The 20291-nt window shown below is 35.1% G+C and overlaps 7 protein-coding genes across 7 annotated transcripts; 5 read left to right on the top strand and 2 right to left on the bottom strand.

Annotated features, from left to right (window-relative positions):
• Window positions 1-246: 246 nt before the first annotated feature.
• Window positions 247-2421, top strand: FG386_002756 (uncharacterized protein; the record flags this gene model as incomplete). Its single annotated transcript, XM_067342205.1, has 1 exon — window positions 247-2421. The coding sequence occupies one exon, from the start codon at window positions 247-249 to the stop codon at window positions 2419-2421; it is 2175 nt and encodes a 724-aa protein (XP_067197810.1).
• A 227-nt stretch (window positions 2422-2648) lies between these two features.
• FG386_002755 (RRP5-like protein) lies at window positions 2649-8831 on the bottom strand (the record flags this gene model as incomplete). The annotated part of the gene is made up of 1 exon (XM_067342204.1): window positions 2649-8831. One exon carries the CDS (start codon window positions 8829-8831, stop codon window positions 2649-2651), a length of 6183 nt encoding a protein of 2060 aa, XP_067197809.1.
• A 1026-nt stretch (window positions 8832-9857) lies between these two features.
• On the top strand, window positions 9858-10439 carry FG386_002754 (uncharacterized protein; the record flags this gene model as incomplete). Its single annotated transcript, XM_067342203.1, has 1 exon — window positions 9858-10439. One exon carries the CDS (start codon window positions 9858-9860, stop codon window positions 10437-10439), a length of 582 nt encoding a protein of 193 aa, XP_067197808.1.
• Window positions 10440-10502: 63 nt separating this feature from the next.
• FG386_002753 (TATA-binding protein) lies at window positions 10503-11270 on the bottom strand (the record flags this gene model as incomplete). Its single annotated transcript, XM_067342202.1, has 1 exon — window positions 10503-11270. The coding sequence occupies one exon, from the start codon at window positions 11268-11270 to the stop codon at window positions 10503-10505; it is 768 nt and encodes a 255-aa protein (XP_067197807.1).
• A 1740-nt stretch (window positions 11271-13010) lies between these two features.
• On the top strand, window positions 13011-14306 carry FG386_002752 (OGG1 like 8-oxoguanine DNA glycosylase involved in DNA repair; the record flags this gene model as incomplete). Its single annotated transcript, XM_067342201.1, has 1 exon — window positions 13011-14306. One exon carries the CDS (start codon window positions 13011-13013, stop codon window positions 14304-14306), a length of 1296 nt encoding a protein of 431 aa, XP_067197806.1.
• A 963-nt stretch (window positions 14307-15269) lies between these two features.
• Window positions 15270-16337, top strand: FG386_002750 (GCN5-related N-acetyltransferase (GNAT) family; the record flags this gene model as incomplete). The annotated part of the gene is made up of 1 exon (XM_067342199.1): window positions 15270-16337. One exon carries the CDS (start codon window positions 15270-15272, stop codon window positions 16335-16337), a length of 1068 nt encoding a protein of 355 aa, XP_067197804.1.
• A 563-nt stretch (window positions 16338-16900) lies between these two features.
• FG386_002749 (uncharacterized protein) lies at window positions 16901-19876 on the top strand (the record flags this gene model as incomplete). Its single annotated transcript, XM_067342198.1, has 1 exon — window positions 16901-19876. The coding sequence occupies one exon, from the start codon at window positions 16901-16903 to the stop codon at window positions 19874-19876; it is 2976 nt and encodes a 991-aa protein (XP_067197803.1).
• Between the last annotated feature and the right edge of the window lie 415 nt (window positions 19877-20291).

The following is a 20291-nucleotide window of genomic DNA, read 5'->3' as shown; positions in this document are numbered from 1 at the left end:
TTTCCTGTCAAAACATGCATTTATTCCGGTACTAAAAAAATTACTAATGTATTTGCCGTGACATGTGGAAAAAAAAATTAATCCAGGTATAGAAATATTTTTTGATATGCCAAGATTTTTTTTGTTGCAAATATGCTATTTTTATTTCCCTCCCTTTACCGGTACGTAAGTTTATGCAGTGATATAGAAAAATTAAGATAAGATATCCACAACAACATCGTATTAAAACTAATTGAGGATGAATAAATGACTGAATGTAAGGGTAATGGTATTTTTCTCTCACTCAAGCTTTCCCTTCTCCTTAAATTTATAGTGTTCATAAATTCGATAATAATTTGCAAAAGCAATGACCTGCAAAATGGCTTGCTAGAAAGGAACTACACGACTGAATGGACTGTTTTAAGCGGAATTGAGCATCTAAGGAACAAATCGACTGAAAGGGACTATTTTCTGGAGGAGCACGTCAATTTGACCTCACTGCTAAGCGAAAAGAGTCGCGATTCTTTATTGAGCGGAATATTTTCGTCAGCAGAGAAAAAAAATAAGGCCGTGAATAGTTTTCTGCACTTGGAGAATTTGAGAGAGGACTTCTTAAAAAACTGGGCCTTTAATATCAAGTACGGGTCGGAAAGGGTAGCGAACGAAGCGCGACTGGATATGTTGCTGTATTTCGTGAAGCAAAAAAAGAATACGAAGAAGATAAAATTTTTGAATGAGGAAGATGGCCGCAGACTTATACCAAATACCCATAGGGAGTGCTGGGAGAGCTACTTGAAACTGGTTAGGGAGTACAAATACGAGTTTTACAACAGGGATTTTGAAACAGAGGAAGAGAAGAACGAGGAAATTTCAGACTTAATGAGTTACTACTCCAATGAGAACAGTAAAGAATTCAATTGCGATAATACAAATGAAAACGAGACAGGTGGCTGGAATAGGAATATGAAAAGCTTGGCCAAAAGGGGTCTGGGTATATTTCAGTACAACAAGGAGATTATTGATTCTTTTGGGTTAAATAATGTGATGAAGTTAATAGAGCCGGTGAAGATGAATCAGAATCATTTAAGCACCATAAAGAACAACCTGGTTAGATCTTTTGGAGAGGAGGACGACAAGAACTTCAATGATAAGAAGCTCGACAAAGAAAAATTTTTGTTAAGATATACTTGTGAACTATATATGATTTGTCGCGAAAAAGTAGATAAAATGATAAAGGAGGAGTATGAAGACTACGATTTTCACAAAACGCCAATAGAAGGGAGGATATACAGAACGTGGAAAGAGTTGTACCGAAGGTCCCCGAGCGAAAGCCTGTGGTACTTATTTAAAAGACTCATTGAAATAAGAGGCGACTTGACTGTTTTTAATTTAAGCAATGGCGATATGCCACTTTTACCCACTGAAAGCAGACTAAAGTTGCCTGAGAGTCCACCAATATTTTTCGAGTTTACGATATTACCCAAAGTGTGTTCGAATAACTTATTGGCTTTGTCAATGAATAACGGCTATAGAATCAGACTCGGAGTCAAAAAGATTCCCAAGTATATACACTACGGCAAACTTTACAGGTACTTTGAGAGTTCGCTCACAAGCTCCTACACATCTCTAAACTTGTGCATGAGGGGAATCAAACTGCTTACAATGTACCAGGCGCATTACTATAAATCCATAAACGAGTACAAACCAAACCCAGATAGCAGTTTCTACTGGCAAACACTAAACTGGGAAACGCTCGGAGGCTATGTAAGTTACCTCCCTACAAACGAGAAATCGTTATACCCCGGAAGGAATCAATTTGTTTGGTGTTTAATGTGGTCGTGTACGGAATACACAAGAACTTTTTCGCATTACAGAATAAATCCAATTAAAGTCAGGGTTAAAGACGTGATGCATCTTCCAATGAGAATGCAAACGTTAGGAATGAAGCCAACAGTCGAATCCTGCATGATTTTGTTGAGGTTTTTCTGGGCTGCAAAACTAATAAAGGTAAATCAAAGAAAATACAGACCCCTGGAACTCGACTCTAATAGCGACGTTCTTTTCGACTACTCATCGCTTTACTACGTTTGTGTAACAATACTCAGGTGTAGAGTGACTTATCACAGAGCTTATTTGAAGCAGTTTTATCCTGATGAAATAAACAACAAGATTGAAAAGCTGTATGACACACAAGATCCGCAAAACGTTTACAACAATTTAAATGATAGATTCATCCTAATAAACACTCCCAAAATAAAGTCACTTAAAAAAATTAAAACTCTGTTTATGGTTATTGCTGGAACTGTGTTATTCAGCGCTATGAGTGGAATAATGATACTAAACATAATCACTGGAATCAATATCAGAAACAATTTGTTCAGAATGGGCTTTAACAATCCTCTGCGAGATCTAATGAATTCAGACGGCATTAACTCGCAGTAACTTGGCAGGTAGAAATTAAAAAAGTGAAACCTAAAGCAACTTTTACTTCACCAAAAACTAGTTAAAGATATACTACTTACTAACAATTAAATGACTTAAACAGACTTGACTTAGCATATGGTTATTCACAATAAAGTAAATATGATAAACCCAGGTTGCAGCACGGACTTTTCCCCTGATTACTCGCTGGATTTAATACATATTTATCTTGACAAGTGCATAATGCTTTATAACTTTGATTCTAAATTAGTAACGTAATTAATAGCTAATTCCTGCACATTTTTCTGACTTGTGCTGTTTCCAAATTGCTTTTCAAAGGTCAACCATCTAGTGAATATCATCTTCATGCCTCTTGGTTTGAACCGCCCATTTGAACTGGAGGATCTATATATGGATCGCACCATTTCAATATATTCGCTATTTGGGTTGTTGACGCACAATTTTGTTAGTATATCAAAGTACTGCGACCAGAGATCCATTCTTTTGATATTCTCATCCAGCAGATTTTCAAATATAGTTCTTCCTCTGTTTACGTTCCCGTGCTCAAACTCCAACCTCGCAATGTCTGTTATGAATCGAACAAGTTTGTGTTTAGAGACACTTTTTAGCGATTTTTGTATAACATCGTCTCTCGTCTTCCTTTGATTGTCATTCTCGTACAAACTCGTTAAATAAGTTACCCACAATTTTCTGCTAGATGGGTACTTTTTCAGCCCTTGAAGTAAAATACTTAGTCCCAACTCCTCAGTTGAATACTTCTTAAACGAATTAAATATCTGTATATATAGTCTTTTTTGGTCATATACATTCATTAATGCACGTTCTATAACACCACTCAGGTTTTCTCGCATTTTCGCTTTAGCATTCTCATTTTTAGTGTTCTCGCTAACACCTCCGTAGACTATCTCCATGTTTATATATGCAATCCACATGTTCCATCTCTCGATTTCCTCCTTAACTGATATTTGCCTTAGCGATCTCTCAGCAATTGCTCTTGCCTTGTCCAAGTCGCCCGTATCCAAGTAATAAGACATATATTTGATCCAAATTGAAGATACGTCTCTGTTTGTCACCAGGGTCCTCTCAAATTCGTCTATATTCGTTGGATTTAAGTGCGAATACATTCCTCTTTCCTCCTCTTGTCTCAATTTGTGCTCCCGTTCGAGTTGTTTCTGTACTTTCTTATTACGATTCAAGTTCTTAGTCTCTAAATCAGGCTTACCAGAATTGTTTTTCTCTTGTTTCATGTAGGTTTCAGAGTCCTTGTAGCCAGAATCGGACTCTGGATCTGAATTTGAACCAGAGCCCATATTGTCGTTGCTTCCTGTTGAAGACCCAACTTCTCTGGGATACACAAAACTGCTCTCGTTAATACTAAAGCCAAGGGAATGGCTTTTTTCAATGTCATTCGCATAATTTGCACAGTCCTCGTCTTCTCTTTCATTTGATGCGTCCGTTAATTCCAATTCACGTTCTCTTTTACCACAGCATTCTTCATCTTGGTCAACTCTGTATTTTTCAAAGTAACTTGGCTTGACTCCTACCCATACCTTCTCATTATCAGTATCTAACTTAATCACTTTGCACAAGACATTGTCTCCTACACTAAACACAGATGATATTGTATTTCCGCTGCATTCTGCGTCCAGACATTCTTGTATTTGTGACAAAGCAACTACGTCACCCTTTAAATCAGTTAATCTTATAAACAATCCGTGTTTTTTAGACACATTCTTGACGACTCCACCAAGCACCCTTCCAACATACAAATCGTCAAAACCAAGTTTTCTATTTACATCGCTCAATATTAAATTGTTGTTCTTGTCTCCAGAATCACCACCCCCTGCAATCTCCTCTTGGTCCACCTCCATTTTAATGCCATCTGTGAGAGCTTCTTCTTCTAACTGAGATATTCTTAGTTTAATGTCGTCAGACTGCAACTTTGACAAACTCAAGTCAACTCTATTGTCGTCTCCTATGTTTGTAACTATCATCTGTTTTATATATCTACCAGGATAGAAAGTGCTTCTCGCCTCTTCAGGTGTTATGGTTCGCAATGTCAACTCTCTTAGCTTAATCCTTCCAACCAGGTTACCGAGACCATAACGAACAAACACTCCCTCTCTCCCACTGTTTGAAATATAGCCACTCAATATTGAACCCCTTGATATTTCACTCACGGCGCTTATCACTCCAATTAAATTTCCATCATCTTTTTTGTATATTATTTTTCTTACTCGAGACACCCTACTTGATATTTCCCAGCTTAGGTTTGCATACTTGAGTCTCGGGTTACAACAACTCTCGCTCAACAATACCTTTCTGTTTACATCTGACCTGCCATATATAATCCCCTTTATCGTATTTCCTATTTTGTACTTTTCAATAGAAAGTGGCCTATCCAGGTTATCGTCATCTAGTTCCAATACGTGTATTCTCCCAAAACTCTTGTCCCTCAACTGAACTATTAATCCGTTGTACATATTCATGTGATCTATGATCTTGCACTCAACAACGTCATCCACACCTAAACTTGGTGTCTTTACGCCTCTCTTGTCTAAAGACGAGTCGCTTCTAACACCCAAAACTCTTGAATAACATATAGGAACGTCCTCAAAGTTGACTTCGAACGGAAAACACTCAAATTCACCGACATCATATTCTTTGTCAAATCTGTTGGAATAAACCACAACTGGAATCGTTTTTAATTGACCTGCCAGTTTTTTTGCTTTTTTATTTACAGCAACATCCCTCAGATCTAAGTCCACATCCAACAATGATATGCAATATAACCCACCCAGATACACTATATTATTCTTTATTATCCTGTAACTGCGAGTTTTGATATTACTCAACAACGAATTCGAAATATGAACTCCTTCCTCTCTGCACATTCTCAAAAAATTGCCTGTTTTCTCATATTTATCCTTGACGTCATCATTGATGCATATTAAATTATAAACATAAGTAGTATCACCAATACCATCTATACTCATGACATATCCACCTCCAAGCACCAGTCCAAATAGTGCGTCTTTGCTTTTGAAATCCTCATCTGAAAGGTTACCCAATTTACCAAGCGCTGTTTCATTATTTAACAACCTTAAATAAACTTCCTCACTTGAATTTTCCATGTCTACAGAGGCCAGAACACCCAATTCGTTACCTCCACTCATAAATATCCTTTTTTTAATCTTGAATCCCATAATCTTTCCGATCATTTCTGTTCTAACACCCTTTGTGCTTCTGACTCCAATTGCCTTTGCTAGACGATTTATTAGATCAACATCTCGTCTCTCACTTGCAAATATTTGATTCACCACCTCGCATTCTCCTTCTAAAGAGGCTCCTGACCATTTTAAAACACTAAAAATATCTCTACAACTCAAAATAACTCTTTTATCCACGCCACTTCCACATTCGACTCCCTCGCTTATATCGACTACCCTCAGTATTAAGGACTCACCTATCTCAAAGTGTTTATACAACTCTTCCTTGCTGTCAAAATAGATGTTGGAACTCAACAAATGCTTAGGTACTAATCCAGTTATGCAGCAATCCTTACTAGTTTCTTGGATATTAACGGATCCGTCCGTAACCAAGCCTCTAACCGAAACTAGCAGTCCATATTTGTCTATGTGAGTCACATTTCCCCAACACAAACTTCCCTTATCCAGTCTCTTATTGCTGCTATAAGTTGAAGAGTGCATTAAATTTATACTTCTAAAAGTCAGTGATAATTCTATAGAACGCGAATCATCCCTCTCTTCTTCTTCGTTATTTGAATCAAATCTTATCAAATTGATTCTTTGCTTATATGTCCTACTACAATCCACATTTAGATTTGGACCAAAATTGACTTTCTTAATCTTTTTGTTCAAGACACCCAGAGATCTCGATGTTTTGCACAACTTATATAACATGTCAAATATCTGTCCTGAATTCTTCTTGTTATCCGATATAGAGCTTCTAGTCAAATACAGAAGTTCTCTTCTTCCCCTAATAAACACAAATCCTTTCTCCACAGTAACTCCAAGTAATACAAGATCGTATACGTTTATTAAATTTCTCTCGTCATCATCTGGCATTGTCAGGTCGTTAAAGTAGCCTGTGTTGTCGGTCAACCTGAGTTGGTTGATCAAGCTTCTCACGCTTGAAGATAATGAAGTGTTATCTTCCTTGTCTTTTTCTATGTCTAAACTCAACTTTAACGACCTGCTGTTTCCAAAACCATTAAGATCTATGCTCCTTATTCTCACAGTAACGACATCACCTATTTTCGGAACTATAGAGGAAATGTCCTCCTTTTCTAAATTCAGTTCACTCTCCTTTAAATAATTCACATATTCCCTGTACGAAACTGAGCCGTATGCCTCTCCGTAAAATCTGACAATAATGTAACTACCACTACTTTTAATGGAACTTTCCTGTTTGCCGTCAACTAAACATATTCTACTTATATAACCTGTTGCAATTTGTCCGACCTTTAGTTCACTACTGATTGAGGCTATGATTGGAAGTTTGTCCCTAATTAACGCCTTTTTAGCAGTTAATAGCAATAACTGATTCCAAGAATTATCGCTGTATTCGTATCTTAATATTCTGAATTTGTATTCACGCCCAATTTGATAGTTCTTCTTAATGTAATTCATTTGTTCCTTATTCATGCTCTTATTACCACTTGCACCAGTCTGAATTTTCATGCTGCTGTTGAATAGATGCTCAACATACACTCTCCCTGAAAAATAATCGGAAAGTCTAACAGACAGACCCCAATTATTTATTTCCACAACCTTAGCATCCACTATTTTACCTGGACTTATATCATATGCTGAAAAATACCTTTCATTTACTATTTTAGAGTCGAAAGATACCAAATAAGAATTTTCCAATCTTGAATAAGAAACTATTCTATATTGACAGGTTCTGATTGTCTGGTCTATTTTTTCGCTATCTTTGCTCGGCAAATATGTACACATTGAAAACCATTTATTTCCAATATTGGACAAAAAGTTTATTCCCTTGCTTTTATCTTCATTTACGTCGTTTCCACAGCCATAAAGTGTTATATTCGACAAAGAATTCACCTTATCTCCTGCTCTCAAATCTGATCCGAGTTCACAATCTTTTTCCTTAGACAGAATAGGAACCACTATCTTGTTAACCAAATCGTCGTTACCAACTTTGAATTCGTTACCAACAACATGTGGCAATATCGAGAGTACTATTTTGTTATTTGAGTCCGAAATTACTGCAATTATCCTTGCAATAACAACTGATGAGCATGGAAATCTTTTTTTGAATCCTCCAGAAAGGCCATTTCTGTATTCCTCGTTCAAACAGAACAAAGGATGAACTGAATGTTCGCTTGGAACAACACCCAACATAGTTCCCATGCAAAAACTAACTTTTAATGAATGATTCTCTTCCTGAAGATACTCCTTAATGCCTAAAATTTCTTCTTCGCTCACGTAGTTCTTATCTATGTTCTTAAGTTGTAACATTTTTGCATTTGGTTGAAACTTCTTCACGTTATCTTTACTCAATTTCCTTTTCTTGTTTAAATTGCTCATACTGACACCATTCTTTCCTCCATTTTTACTAGCAAGAGATTTGTCCTCACCATCCCCGTATGAATGTATCAAACACTCAAGTTTAAGTCCTGGTTTTATCTCATATATACTCAACATCTCATTTCTCTTAATTATCGTTTTTCCATTATCACTCTCCTCATTATTGTTACCCATCGGAGTGCACACCAAAAGTGACCTCTCTTTATAGTACTTATTTACGTTCAACACAAGTATTTGTCCGAGCCTGTAGTTATCCACACCTTTACCAAACTTCATAAATGCGCTTTTGATACCCTTTATTCCAGTATATATTCCATAACCGTGATTTTCCTTTGACACAAGCATACCTGAAATCACATATCCAGGAACATCAAAACACTTTGAGTTATTGTTTAAACCTGCATTTAATATCGATGGTCTTATAGTTAAGTTGTTCTTTATCTTGTTATTTGATATAACTGCGCAATTAACAGGTTGTCCTACGGTAAATCTCTCATTTAATCCCAATTTCTGTATGCTCCTTGCAAATTCATCCAACGAATCCTCGTCTTCCAGTGTGTTTCCCGCAGATATAATTGCCTTGTTCAGTCCCGGAAGAGAAATAGTCAGTTCCTTTTCGTTTACATCGTCTATAACGCCATATAATAGAGTGCCTAGTTTCATATCCTTTTTGCATACGTTTCTACTCGAAAAAACATTGCCGAAATTCCTGCTTTTTACTCCTACAAAGTCGCCCAAACCATCTCCGTATTCCTCTCCTAACGATTCATTAATAGCGGCCTCAAACCCTCTTTTTCTGTTTGAACCTAACGACTTGCTTTCCTTAATAACGTCCATCTTTGACTCTCTGGTGCATTCCCTCCCTATGCGTACTTGTATCCTGCCTAATTATCATTCAAGTCCTGCTATTGTCATATGAGTAATAACCTACTCTTTATTATCACCTTATACACATAAACCAAGTATCTCAAAAATTCTCCAGTAAACAGAGGTAGAATGAAACAAAACTAAAGGAATTAAGCCTGCTACCTCACTGCTCTTGATTTTCCTTATCTCAAAAATAAGAGACTAACTGCTTCAAATTGCCTCTAAAAAACTCTTTATCATTCGCTATGTCACTTCTGACACAAATCACCAGCCTAGACAGTCTCGGAGCGACCCGCCAGAAATGCGCGCCTGGCTTCAGATTTGTTTCTAGGTACAAGAGGACTTGTGTGTAAATCATCTATTAAATATAAAATTAAGTATTACGTCTTGGAATGCACTTGTTGTGCGGACATACTGAGAATCAGAGTTCACCTTTTTTATTTAAGACTGAAATTGACATTATGAGTTATCATTATTGTTTTTAATCCATACATGTACTTGTTCATATTACCTCCATAGCTATTAAAGGCGAAGTGTTCTTGATTTAAAACAATTGCTGCAAACAGTACTCTCAAGTCTATAGATGCATTTTTAGGACCTGAAAAATCGCGGACATCCCGTTTTTCATTCTCCTTTAAGCGAAAGAAGAGAAGGCAAATATTCAGTGAAAACTTTAAATTGCCACGTAAAAAAACTGTTTTATATGCATGCATGTATTAGTGTACTTAAATTAAATTATGCAAACACCGGTATTTAGTGCGTATAAAAATTGAGTGTGGTACTGTTTTTGAGAGCAGTCCCATTTTTCCATATTTATTTGGTTTTAATTCAAGAGGACAACTTGATGAAAAAACAAAAATAGAACAAGGGTTTGAGAGATCATTTGTGGAGTCGATACCAATTGATCCCGAATTTTGTTTCGAAAAAAGCGGATTTATAGACGCAAAACCTGTGATATTCAGTAATTAATTCATTAGTAATCTAGTTGGTGCAAAAATGATAAAAGATAAGAAAATTAAGGTGAACGTAGGAGGTGTTTACTACGAAACCACTAACACTACGTTGTTAAGTATAAACGGGAATAAAAGTTACTTTTCTGCTTTTTTATCAAACTTGGAAAGAGATAAAAAAAATGTGATTGATAACGAAGAATATGAAATATTTATAGACAGAAACGGGATGTTATTTCAATATATTTTGGACTATTTGAGAACTGGTTCAACAGTAACTGTTCCTAATAAAATACACATAATTAAAGGCTTAATGATAGAGGCGGATTACTATATGCTCGATAATTTGTCCTTATTGCTAACAAAGAAACTCGAAGCAGAACAAGCAAACAATTTAAATATGAATATGAACATGATGTACATTCAAAATATGAGCGGCGAAAATAGGACAAACGGCAAATATAGAAAAACAGACGAATACAGCAACAGCAGTTATAATAGTTCAATATACTTTGATCAAAATATTATGAACACTTGCAAAAATGAACAAAGTCACCAAGCAATTAAAAGTAGCGAATTTAATTCAAATAAATTAAATTACAAGTTCTCATTGAATGAGGATTTCTAAGTAATTAAGCAAGCATTTTATAATTAAAATTTAACTTTATAGTTAAACATCACATTTTGCCATTTATTTTTTATACTGACATAATACAGGATATATATTATCAAAAACGGTACATATTTCCTTGTAATTCTTACATCCAGTAACAATGACTTTACCTGATACAAATAACAACAAAACAGCCTTAGTTGGAGAGTTGTCGGGATGATAACGATAAACAAGTCCCGGAAACAACTCTGGTTCGTAATTGCAAAAATCCCTGTGGTCATAGGCAAGACCTTCAAGTCTAATGGGAAACTTACAGTCAGCCGTCGCAATTATGTTCTCCATTTTAAAGTTCGCGAATTTCACTCTTGGAAAACCACTTTTTTGGCATATCTTAGCCATTTTTTTCCCACCCAGTTTAGCGTCGTCCTCCATTCTTGCTCCTGTTATCATTAATCTTCCGCTTCTAAACAACAAACCTGTGCACTTGGGCTCTCTTAATCTCATTACGACTGCATTCACCTTTTTCGGATTATATTCAGCATTTCTGGCGCTTATAGCTATTAATCTCAGGTCCAACTCACATTTCAGGTGGACACTCGCTATTATATTCTGTATCTCAGGCACTATTGTTTTACTTACTATTGGAGACGGCACCTCCTCTAACTCGCTGTTTCCAAACCCCAACAAAGCACTGCTGTTACAAAGGGCAACTTGGTTATTATCGCTCCTGTGGTCCTCTCCACCTACTCCCTCAAATAACAAATCGCCCTCTTTTATCATATTGTTATCAATAGTACGAATATAATCACCACCTTCTCTCACTAAGTCACTTATTACACCACTCATTTGGAATATCGCCTTTAGATTTGCAGTGAACCAAATGTGTATATGTCGGTGTATCTATGCACTCATAAATCACGTACACCTGCCTGCTCCGTCCAATCACCAACTACTCGCTTTTCTCCTTTCAAATGTTAATTCAGATACGACTTCTCTTATTCCTCCTTAATACGCCGTTCACGCAAAAGTGTCCGCAGAATTTAACTGTTATACGTTCGTATTTATCTGCATCCATTAAGCATCTCCTTTAGACAAGTAGTCATCTACCGAAAAGGAAGAGTGGAAGGGTCAAAACTGTAGTAATTCTCCTCTATGACCCGTTTTAGCTGTTTGTAACTTTTACCACAAACATATACTATCTAATAATTTCCACTTTGCTTCACCTTAAAATAAACAATATGTACACATATATTTATTTATTTCACATCTAACTCTTATATGCCATTTGCTACTTAAACATATTCGCTCTTATATAAATCAGAATATAACTACGCAACTATTTTATAGCGCCTGCTTTTCCCGCCCGATATTTTCTATTTTTAGTTTTAAAAATGGTTTGAATCAGAAAAACTGTCGTTAGTGAAACGGCTTGAGGTATAAATAAAGGTCCCCTTTTTTGCGAAAATAAAACTAGTTCGAACCGTACCACTAGGCCAGTAAACTAAAGAGGGGACTAGAAACAATTAGCATCGGGAACCTCATAAAAAGCAAGACCTTGCGATACTAGATTTCCTTTTTTGCTATTTGAAATTTGAGCATTCAATCATATGTAAATAGTAAATTGCATTTAATCAAATATAAAATTAAAAATTGCTTTTTTGAACAAGACTGCTAAGTAGGATAGGAAATGCCATAATTTAAACAAAACACCATTTTAATCCGCCTAAATGTACTAGTGTCTAATTCAACCCACCCACAATAAAATACAATTTATCTACAAGTATAAATATATAGCGTAAATATAAATTAATTAAAACAAATATTTTTGTTATTTAGTGGTCCATTCATTTTAGTAGTGGTAAAAATTTTTGCTTTAAAGCGCAAAGATACAGCTACTCAGAATATCAGTTTCTTTTTTATATAAACTTTATTTTGGTTCAATTTACTTTTTCACTTGTTACACTAATCGCCATCCTCATCTTTTTTTATTAGTTTAAAGAACTTCTTCGCTTTATACGCTCCTTCTTAAGCTTTTCTAATTTCTATACTATTATTAGTTCAAATTCGCCACTCATAGTAACTATCATTTATCACTACTATTATTAACCATAGCTATTATTGCTACTATCACAAATATATTATCACCATTACTATTATATATAGACCTTCAGTTTAGGCATAAGGACTTAGGCACTAAACTACCAACATAAAAATAGTAATACCATATTACCTACTTTTTTATAGTTTGAGTAAATATCGATAGTATAAATAACTATATATATTTTATATGTATGTATATATATACTACACAAATAAATAAATAAATATATATATATATATATATATATATATATATATATATTTGTAGTTGTTTATACCTATCTATATTTTTTATATACTCATTTACCTTACACCTATTCACTTATTTATCCACTTATAATTGACTAATAACTCACTCATAATTTTGTTAATTCATTACTATTATTACTATTTTAATAATACCAATACTGCCACTTTACCAATATTATTATTATAAGTTAGGAATAGAATTCTATTTATTACTGATACTACCTTAAGTCACTTTAAATGATTGACATTAAGTATGAAAGTTTGAATGTACCCAAGAACGAGCTGAGAATAACCAACTGTCTGCCAGCAGGACAGTCATTCTCGTGGAGGAAGGTATCTAAAGATAGTTTTGTTGGAGTTCTTGGACATAGAGTATTTCAAGTTAAGGAATTAGAAAATGATACCCTTTATAGATGCATTCACGATGGTTGTAATAACGACAATGCCGAAGCAGAGTTTGAGAAAACCAAAAAGAAAAAAAAGATTGATTCATTTCATCCAGAAAAGACCAGTTCAAATGTTGTGTTTTCCGCATTTCACTGTTGTGCCCTGACTCCCCATGAACATATAAGGCATTACTTTAATTTAGACTACTCATGGGAAAACAATAGCAAAAGCGATGACGAACCCGAAAATAGTGAAACCAGTAAAATTAAGATAAATTCACTTTCACAAGCATATTCCTTTTGGGGAAAGTCAGATCCAATTATATTGTCCTCCCCTAAAGGCATAAGACTGCTTAACATTGATCCAATAGAGGCACTCTTTGTCGGAGTTATCACTGCAAACAATAACATCCAAAGAATATCAACCATTGTACAGAACATAAGAAAACACTTTGGCACTTATTTGTGCGACATCAGGGACAAAGATATAACAACGTCCTTTGTTTGTACCGAAGATGACTTTGAATTGATTAAAGATGAAAAAAATGGAATCAACTGGAGTAGTGTTAGTGATGACGGCAGTGACGAGTACGGTGATGAATATAATGGAGATAATAACAACTTTTATAATATTGAAAACGACTCCTTGTTTCCCAATATTGATAACCAATTCAATAAAAAAAACAAATCCTCAAAACAATTCCAATATTACACTTTTCCCACCTCACTTCAAATACTTTCAAACGCTTCTGAAGAGATCTTGAAGGAAAAATGTGGCGTTGGGTATCGTGCTAAAAGTATCATCCTTCTGGCGAAAAAACTGAGTAACTTTAGCAGCGAAAGAAAGTTTATTGAACATATTAACTCCCTGAGTTACCTTGAAGCCTCGCTTTATCTCCAAAAATTTCATGGGATTGGAAGAAAAGTTGCTGATTTTGTGCTTTTATCTGGTTTTGGATTTACCGAAGCTGTCCCAATTGACACGCATATGCTCAAATATGTATGCAAACACTTAAAAGACTTTGACGAAAAGACAAGTCTCAACAAAACAAGATATGTTCAAGCCGGTAATTTCTTCAGAGATAAATTCACTTTATTCCCTGGATGGGCACAACTTGTGTTATTCAGCTCCTCCGTCATCAAGTAAATTAGTCCACTAGCTCCCCAATATTGATTTTGCAGCTACCTATTTATCTACCAGTTATTCTCAAACCATCACACTTTTTTATACCACGTTTGCTCAAGTTAACTGTTCAAAGCCTTCCCTGCCTGCCACGATAACTCTTAAATTACATTATGGAGAATGACTTAGTTGGATGAAAAGTGGGACTTTTTGCCGTATGTAGTTCGAAGATTTAGTTACGTATGTGTTAAAGTTTTATGATCATTATTGTATGTCTTATATATTCACACTTTTTAATAGATTTTCCACTTTAATCATTGCTTAATTAAAACAAATATAACCGTAATTAAAATACACTTATTTTCCTATGATTTTATTATTTTTGGTACCATCTGAGTGGCGGCAAATCCATTGTTTAGTTTTTTGAGTTTATCTTTGCTCTAAATCCACGTTTGTTTTGCCTCGTTGAATAAATTTGTATATAGAGAGGATTGCTGGTTTATTTTTTACTTGGAGGCACTGAAATTGTTCGCTATTTTTGTTTAAAGAGGTGGTTCGTTTCTGGAATCAACGATATATGCAATCCGCCTACATATCATCTCAAGGATACATTCGAATTTGTAATCCGATTCGACCATAAAGCCAAGTTAAATTTTTTCATAGAGGTTCAACTGAATTATATACTTCGGTCATTTATGTTTTTTCAAGTTTAATTATTTAAGGTTTGTTGTGGTACTAAATACTGAGTACTTCTATATAATGATTAATTACACCACCGAATGATATTTGTTATTTATTGATTTTTGACGTCAAACTATTCTTAATGGTACACCTTTATAGGGAATAGATCTCCATTCTTTAAGTTAATAATATATCACTGCTTTGTTATATCAAGAATCCAATATTTATGTATAAACGCTACTTTTAGCTTACTTTCCTTTATCTAAGCAACTTGATCAGGCAAATACTGTTTTAAATTTGTGGTAAATGTTGGCTTTTAGTGACTTTGATAATAATAAAAGCATCACTAATGTTATGAATGACAATTATTGCAATAGAGGTGATACAACTTCATCAGCGTTTCCCCCAGAAATAGGTAACCCCAAGAAGTGTTCAGAGACACACAAAATTTACAGTGAGTGGAGAAATTCAAATCCGAATAAGAATCCAATTATTGACTTTAGAAGAATAGTCTCCACAGATATACAACAACTCGCTGATTTACATAGAGAACTTTTTCCAATTAACTATGATGATCAATTTTACGATGGTATTTCATCAGGTTTAACCCAAGGATGGGTGGCCGTTTGGAAATTCAGTAATTTTGTCTCCGAAAAAAATGAATATTACTCCAATGTTAATGACTATAAAACAGCAACAGAACGCGAAGATTTCAGTGGAAACTGTGCCAATGAATTGATTATTGGTTTCATAACAACTTCTCAAGATTCAAGAATTATCAAGGACAATGACTATAAGCATGTGTTAAAAAATATTCCAGAGGCATACTTGCTTGAGTCTCTGAAGAAAGAAATAGAAAATGACTCATTTGACATCACTATTAATTCTCAACTCGGCGAAAATACTTATAGCCACCTTGTCTATATATTAACAATGGGTGTTATTGAAGAATTCAGGTTTCTAGGAATCGCAAAGCAGTTGCTCAACATTGTTATTGGATATTACGAAAAATTTCACCCTCAGGTTAATGCTATTTTCCTTCATGTTGTTGAATACAATAAAAATGCTATTAATTTGTACAAAAGACTCAACTTTATTCAGACATTGTATTGGAGTAATTTTTATAAAATATACGGTGAGTTTTATGGTGCCTTCCTTTTCACATATGTTTATGATCGCTCAAACTCGTCAAATTCAAACATATTTGATAGCATTATATCAAACTGTCCCAATGTTCAAAGGAAAAACAAATACAGTCTTGTTGAATACTTGAACAGTTTCATCTCCAATTCATCTAAATACTTTAGACGAAACAGCAATAACTTGAGAAATACTGGCTTTAATGGTGTCAACACCATAGGTGACTTCAAATAAACAGCCGCGTAATCACATTATTTTGACCTGCTAGTTTCTTTGAGTCTAACTTTTTTAATCATACCAAAAGTAAAACAAACAAACTCTGTCAGTTCATCTGCGAATGCATGCATACATGTACATATATAAACGTGCATGCACTTACGTATTGCTTGCAATTTTTTTCCTCTTCTAAAATTGTCTCCACCCTACGACGTACCGTTCCCTTCTGGTGTAGTATTTATCAAAATATAGGGTTTACATGTTCCCTGCTTGTTTCTGTTTGCGAAAAGATGTTCTCAATTTTTCTCGCTCACCCTCCTCTGCCTTGCACTAAACTAATGCTGTAAGTTAGAGTGGCCGGGCGGCATCTAAAAGGCGCCGAGTACCCTTGTATGACAACAAAAAGATTATTGAAACAGAGTGGTAATGTCCGGACCTGACTATAACACAAAAAGCAAGTAGAAGAAGCATAAAGACACTAAGCCAGATAAAGGGATAAATAGGAAGTTGACAAATTACAAAACTCACATAGAGCGAGAAGCTATTCGTTTCATGCGTTATATTATCTAATTAAAGTTAAAATGAAGAAATTGGTAGACGGAAGATTAAAATTTTTGCTCGAGGAAAGTGCGAAAAAAAGAGTCAGATGTATGTTTTTAATAGTTGGAGACAATAGCAGATACCAAATAAGCAATATGTACTATATATTAAGTAAGATACACTCAAAAAAACCGTCTGTACTGTGGTGCTATAAAAAGGAACTTGGATTCAGTAGCCATAGGAAGGTAAGGCAAAAACAGAGGAACAAAAAGGCAAAGCAAGGTAAAATAGACGAACAGTTGGAAGATCCATTTGAGCTGTTCGTTTCAAGTGCTGAAATAAGGTACTGTTACTATAAAGATACACATAATGTATTAGGTAGAACATTTGGAATGTGTATACTGCAGGATTTTGAAGCAATTACACCTAATATACTTTGTAGAACAATAGAAACAGTGTCTGGTGGGGGAGTTGTATGTATAACTTTGCAGACAATGTCATCTTTAAAGAACCTCTATTACACTGTAATGGACTTTCACAGCAAATTAAAGTGTAGTGAGGATCTCTACTCTGAGAGTATTGTTTCCAGGTTCATACCAAGATTTATATTATCACTGTCGACATGCAGTAACTGTATAGTTTTTGATGACGAATTAAACGTACTACCCATTTCCAAGCATGTTTTAGAAATAGGAAGCGGAAGCAGTAAGTTAGGAGACAAAATAAATGTCAATGGCAAAACCAAAGAGCACATTAAATTGGAAGAAAGCGTTAAGGACACTATAATAGGAAAAGTTGTGTCTAATTGTATAACCTATGACCAGGCTCAGAGTGTACTGAAAATTGCGGATATTATTATACAGAAGAATATTAATTCTATAATATCCCTAACTGCAGGAAGAGGAAGAGGTAAATCAGCAGCTCTTGGTCTTTCATTAGCATGTGCAATATCTCAAGGATATAGCAATATATTCATCACAGCTCCGACTCCGGAAAATGTCATAACTGTGTTTGAATTTATTGAAATTGGTCTGATTAGTCTCGGCTACGTTGAACATAAACATTTTGAGTTGGTGAGATCGAAGCTAGGACACGAGTCCAATGTAGGCGGTGAATCCAGAAACTCCGTTTCTCGTCTAATTAGAGTAAGTGTATTTAAAGAACACAGGCAAACCATCCAATTTATTAAGCCCGAGGACTACTTGTTAGTATCACAGGCAGAAATAGTTGTTATGGATGAAGCAGCTGCCATTCCATTACCTATTGTTAAAAAATTTCTAGGAAACCATTTGTTTATATTTTCATCCACTATAAATGGATATGAAGGTACAGGTAGAGCACTGTCTCTTAAGCTCATAAATGATCTCAAAAAGAAATCTATGGATTCTGTTTCAAACAGTAATTCCCTGAGTTCTAATAGCTCCTTATTTACAGAACTCACTTTGGAAGAGCCAATACGTTACGGTAGAAATGATCCAATTGAAAACTGGCTGCATTCATTACTATGTCTGGATGCAACTGTCCCTCCTCCCTTGAATTGTTTAAGTTATAACAACGTTAACAACAGCGGTAATGACAACATCGGTAATGATTGTGCTAATATAGCTTATGCATCTGAAATACTAAATAAAAAGATGGTGCTTCCTCCACCCTCTCTATGCACTCTTTATCATGTTAACAGAGATTCTCTGTTTTCTTATCATTCAGCAAGTGAGAAATTCCTCCATAACCTTATGGCTCTTTTTGTTTCTTCCCATTACAAAAACACACCAAATGATCTTATGCTTATCTCAGACGCACCTACTCATCGTATATTTGTATTACTCGGGCCATTTGATCCAAATACCAAAGTTATTCCCCCGATTCTAGTTGCAATTCAAATAGCTGTTGAAGGTTCTATTACATCTGAACATATTAAATCATCACTTTCTAGAGGACTCAGACCTTCTGGAGACCTAATACCCTGGACGCTTTGTAATCATCTTGCTAGAGACGACTTTGGTAAACTAACTGGTATCAGGATTGTTAGAATCGCCACTCATCCGTCCGCTCAAAGAATGGGTTACGGTAGTTATGCCGTCAAACAGCTAATAAACAAATTAAACGAACTAAAAGAAAGTGTTCCGATTGACAATATAAATGACCCAATAAAACATATAAAAATTTCTAGCAATCAGATTAATAATAATACCATCAAAGTCAGGAACAGTTCGTCTTTAAATAACGGCAACGTTGATATTAAAAATGAAATTATCGAAAGATCCAAGGATATACCTGCTCTTTTGGAGCCTTTAAATGATATGGACTTCATTTTAAAACAAAATGAACAAATTGATTATATCGGTACCGCTTTTGGAATCACAATTGATCTCCATAAATTTTGGTCAAAACTAGGATTCAATCCTGTATACATTAGACAACAGGTAAGCGAAGTCACCGGTGAACATTCCATTATTATGTTAAGGTGTATTGGTCACTCTTGGCTGTCGTCTTTTGTTGAAGACTTCTCATCCAGAATTATTCAATATATTTCTCAACCACAGTTTAAAAATATGTCAGTTACCCTCGCTCTTTCTCTTGTATTATCTTACAAGAACTTGGCGTTATCTACTAATAATGACGGAGATATAAATAAGGACCAACTTCAGAAACAAATAAAGGCCCCAATCAATGATAAAAGCCAGCTTCATTTGTTCTTCACTGAGAATGACTGCAACCGTATTTTACGTTACGCCAAACAATTGTCAGATTTTTCATCTATATCCGATCTCGTACCTGCAATTAGTCAACTTTATTTTGAGAATAGACTTCCAGGTATTTCTATCTCTTATCTTCAGTCGGCCGTTCTTCTTGGAATAGGTTCCCAAAGGAAAAGCATCGATGACCTCTCTTTTGAGCTTTCTACTCCATCAACTCAACTTTTGGCCTTATTCAATAAGGCCATTCACAAAATTAGCAACTATATACAGAACATCAAAACATCTGATCAGAGCCAAGTGGCTACTGATTCGAGCTAAATCAAACTTTTGCCTTTACTCATACTCGGCAACAATACAAGTGCCAGGTATTAGTCCTTATTTTCTTTAGTTTTAATATATCTACTCCAAGGCCATTTGTAATAAATTCTGAAATTAAGTTACCAACACATCTTGTTCCCGGTCTTCAGATTGTTACCATTTACCTCCTCTTGTCTACCACTCAAAACATTCGCTCCGATATTCAATACTCTGTCTTTAATAGCAACATTCCTGCATCTCCTCCCCCATATCAGCTCCATACAAATAAATAAAAGGTTTTCTGTAGACAAAAGCCCCCCTAGACCGATAAGAATTCATTAGTTCCCAAAATTATGTCTCAATTTCAATAATTTTTACCAACCCTCATAATTTACTTAACCTCTGTTACCTGCATTAATCATGCATTTGGACCAGA

This window comes from Cryptosporidium ryanae (genome assembly GCF_009792415.1).
Source record: "Cryptosporidium ryanae isolate 45019 chromosome Unknown contig_5, whole genome shotgun sequence".
NCBI lineage: Eukaryota > Apicomplexa > Conoidasida > Eucoccidiorida > Cryptosporidiidae > Cryptosporidium > Cryptosporidium ryanae.
This window is presented reverse-complemented; position numbering and strand designations above follow the sequence as displayed.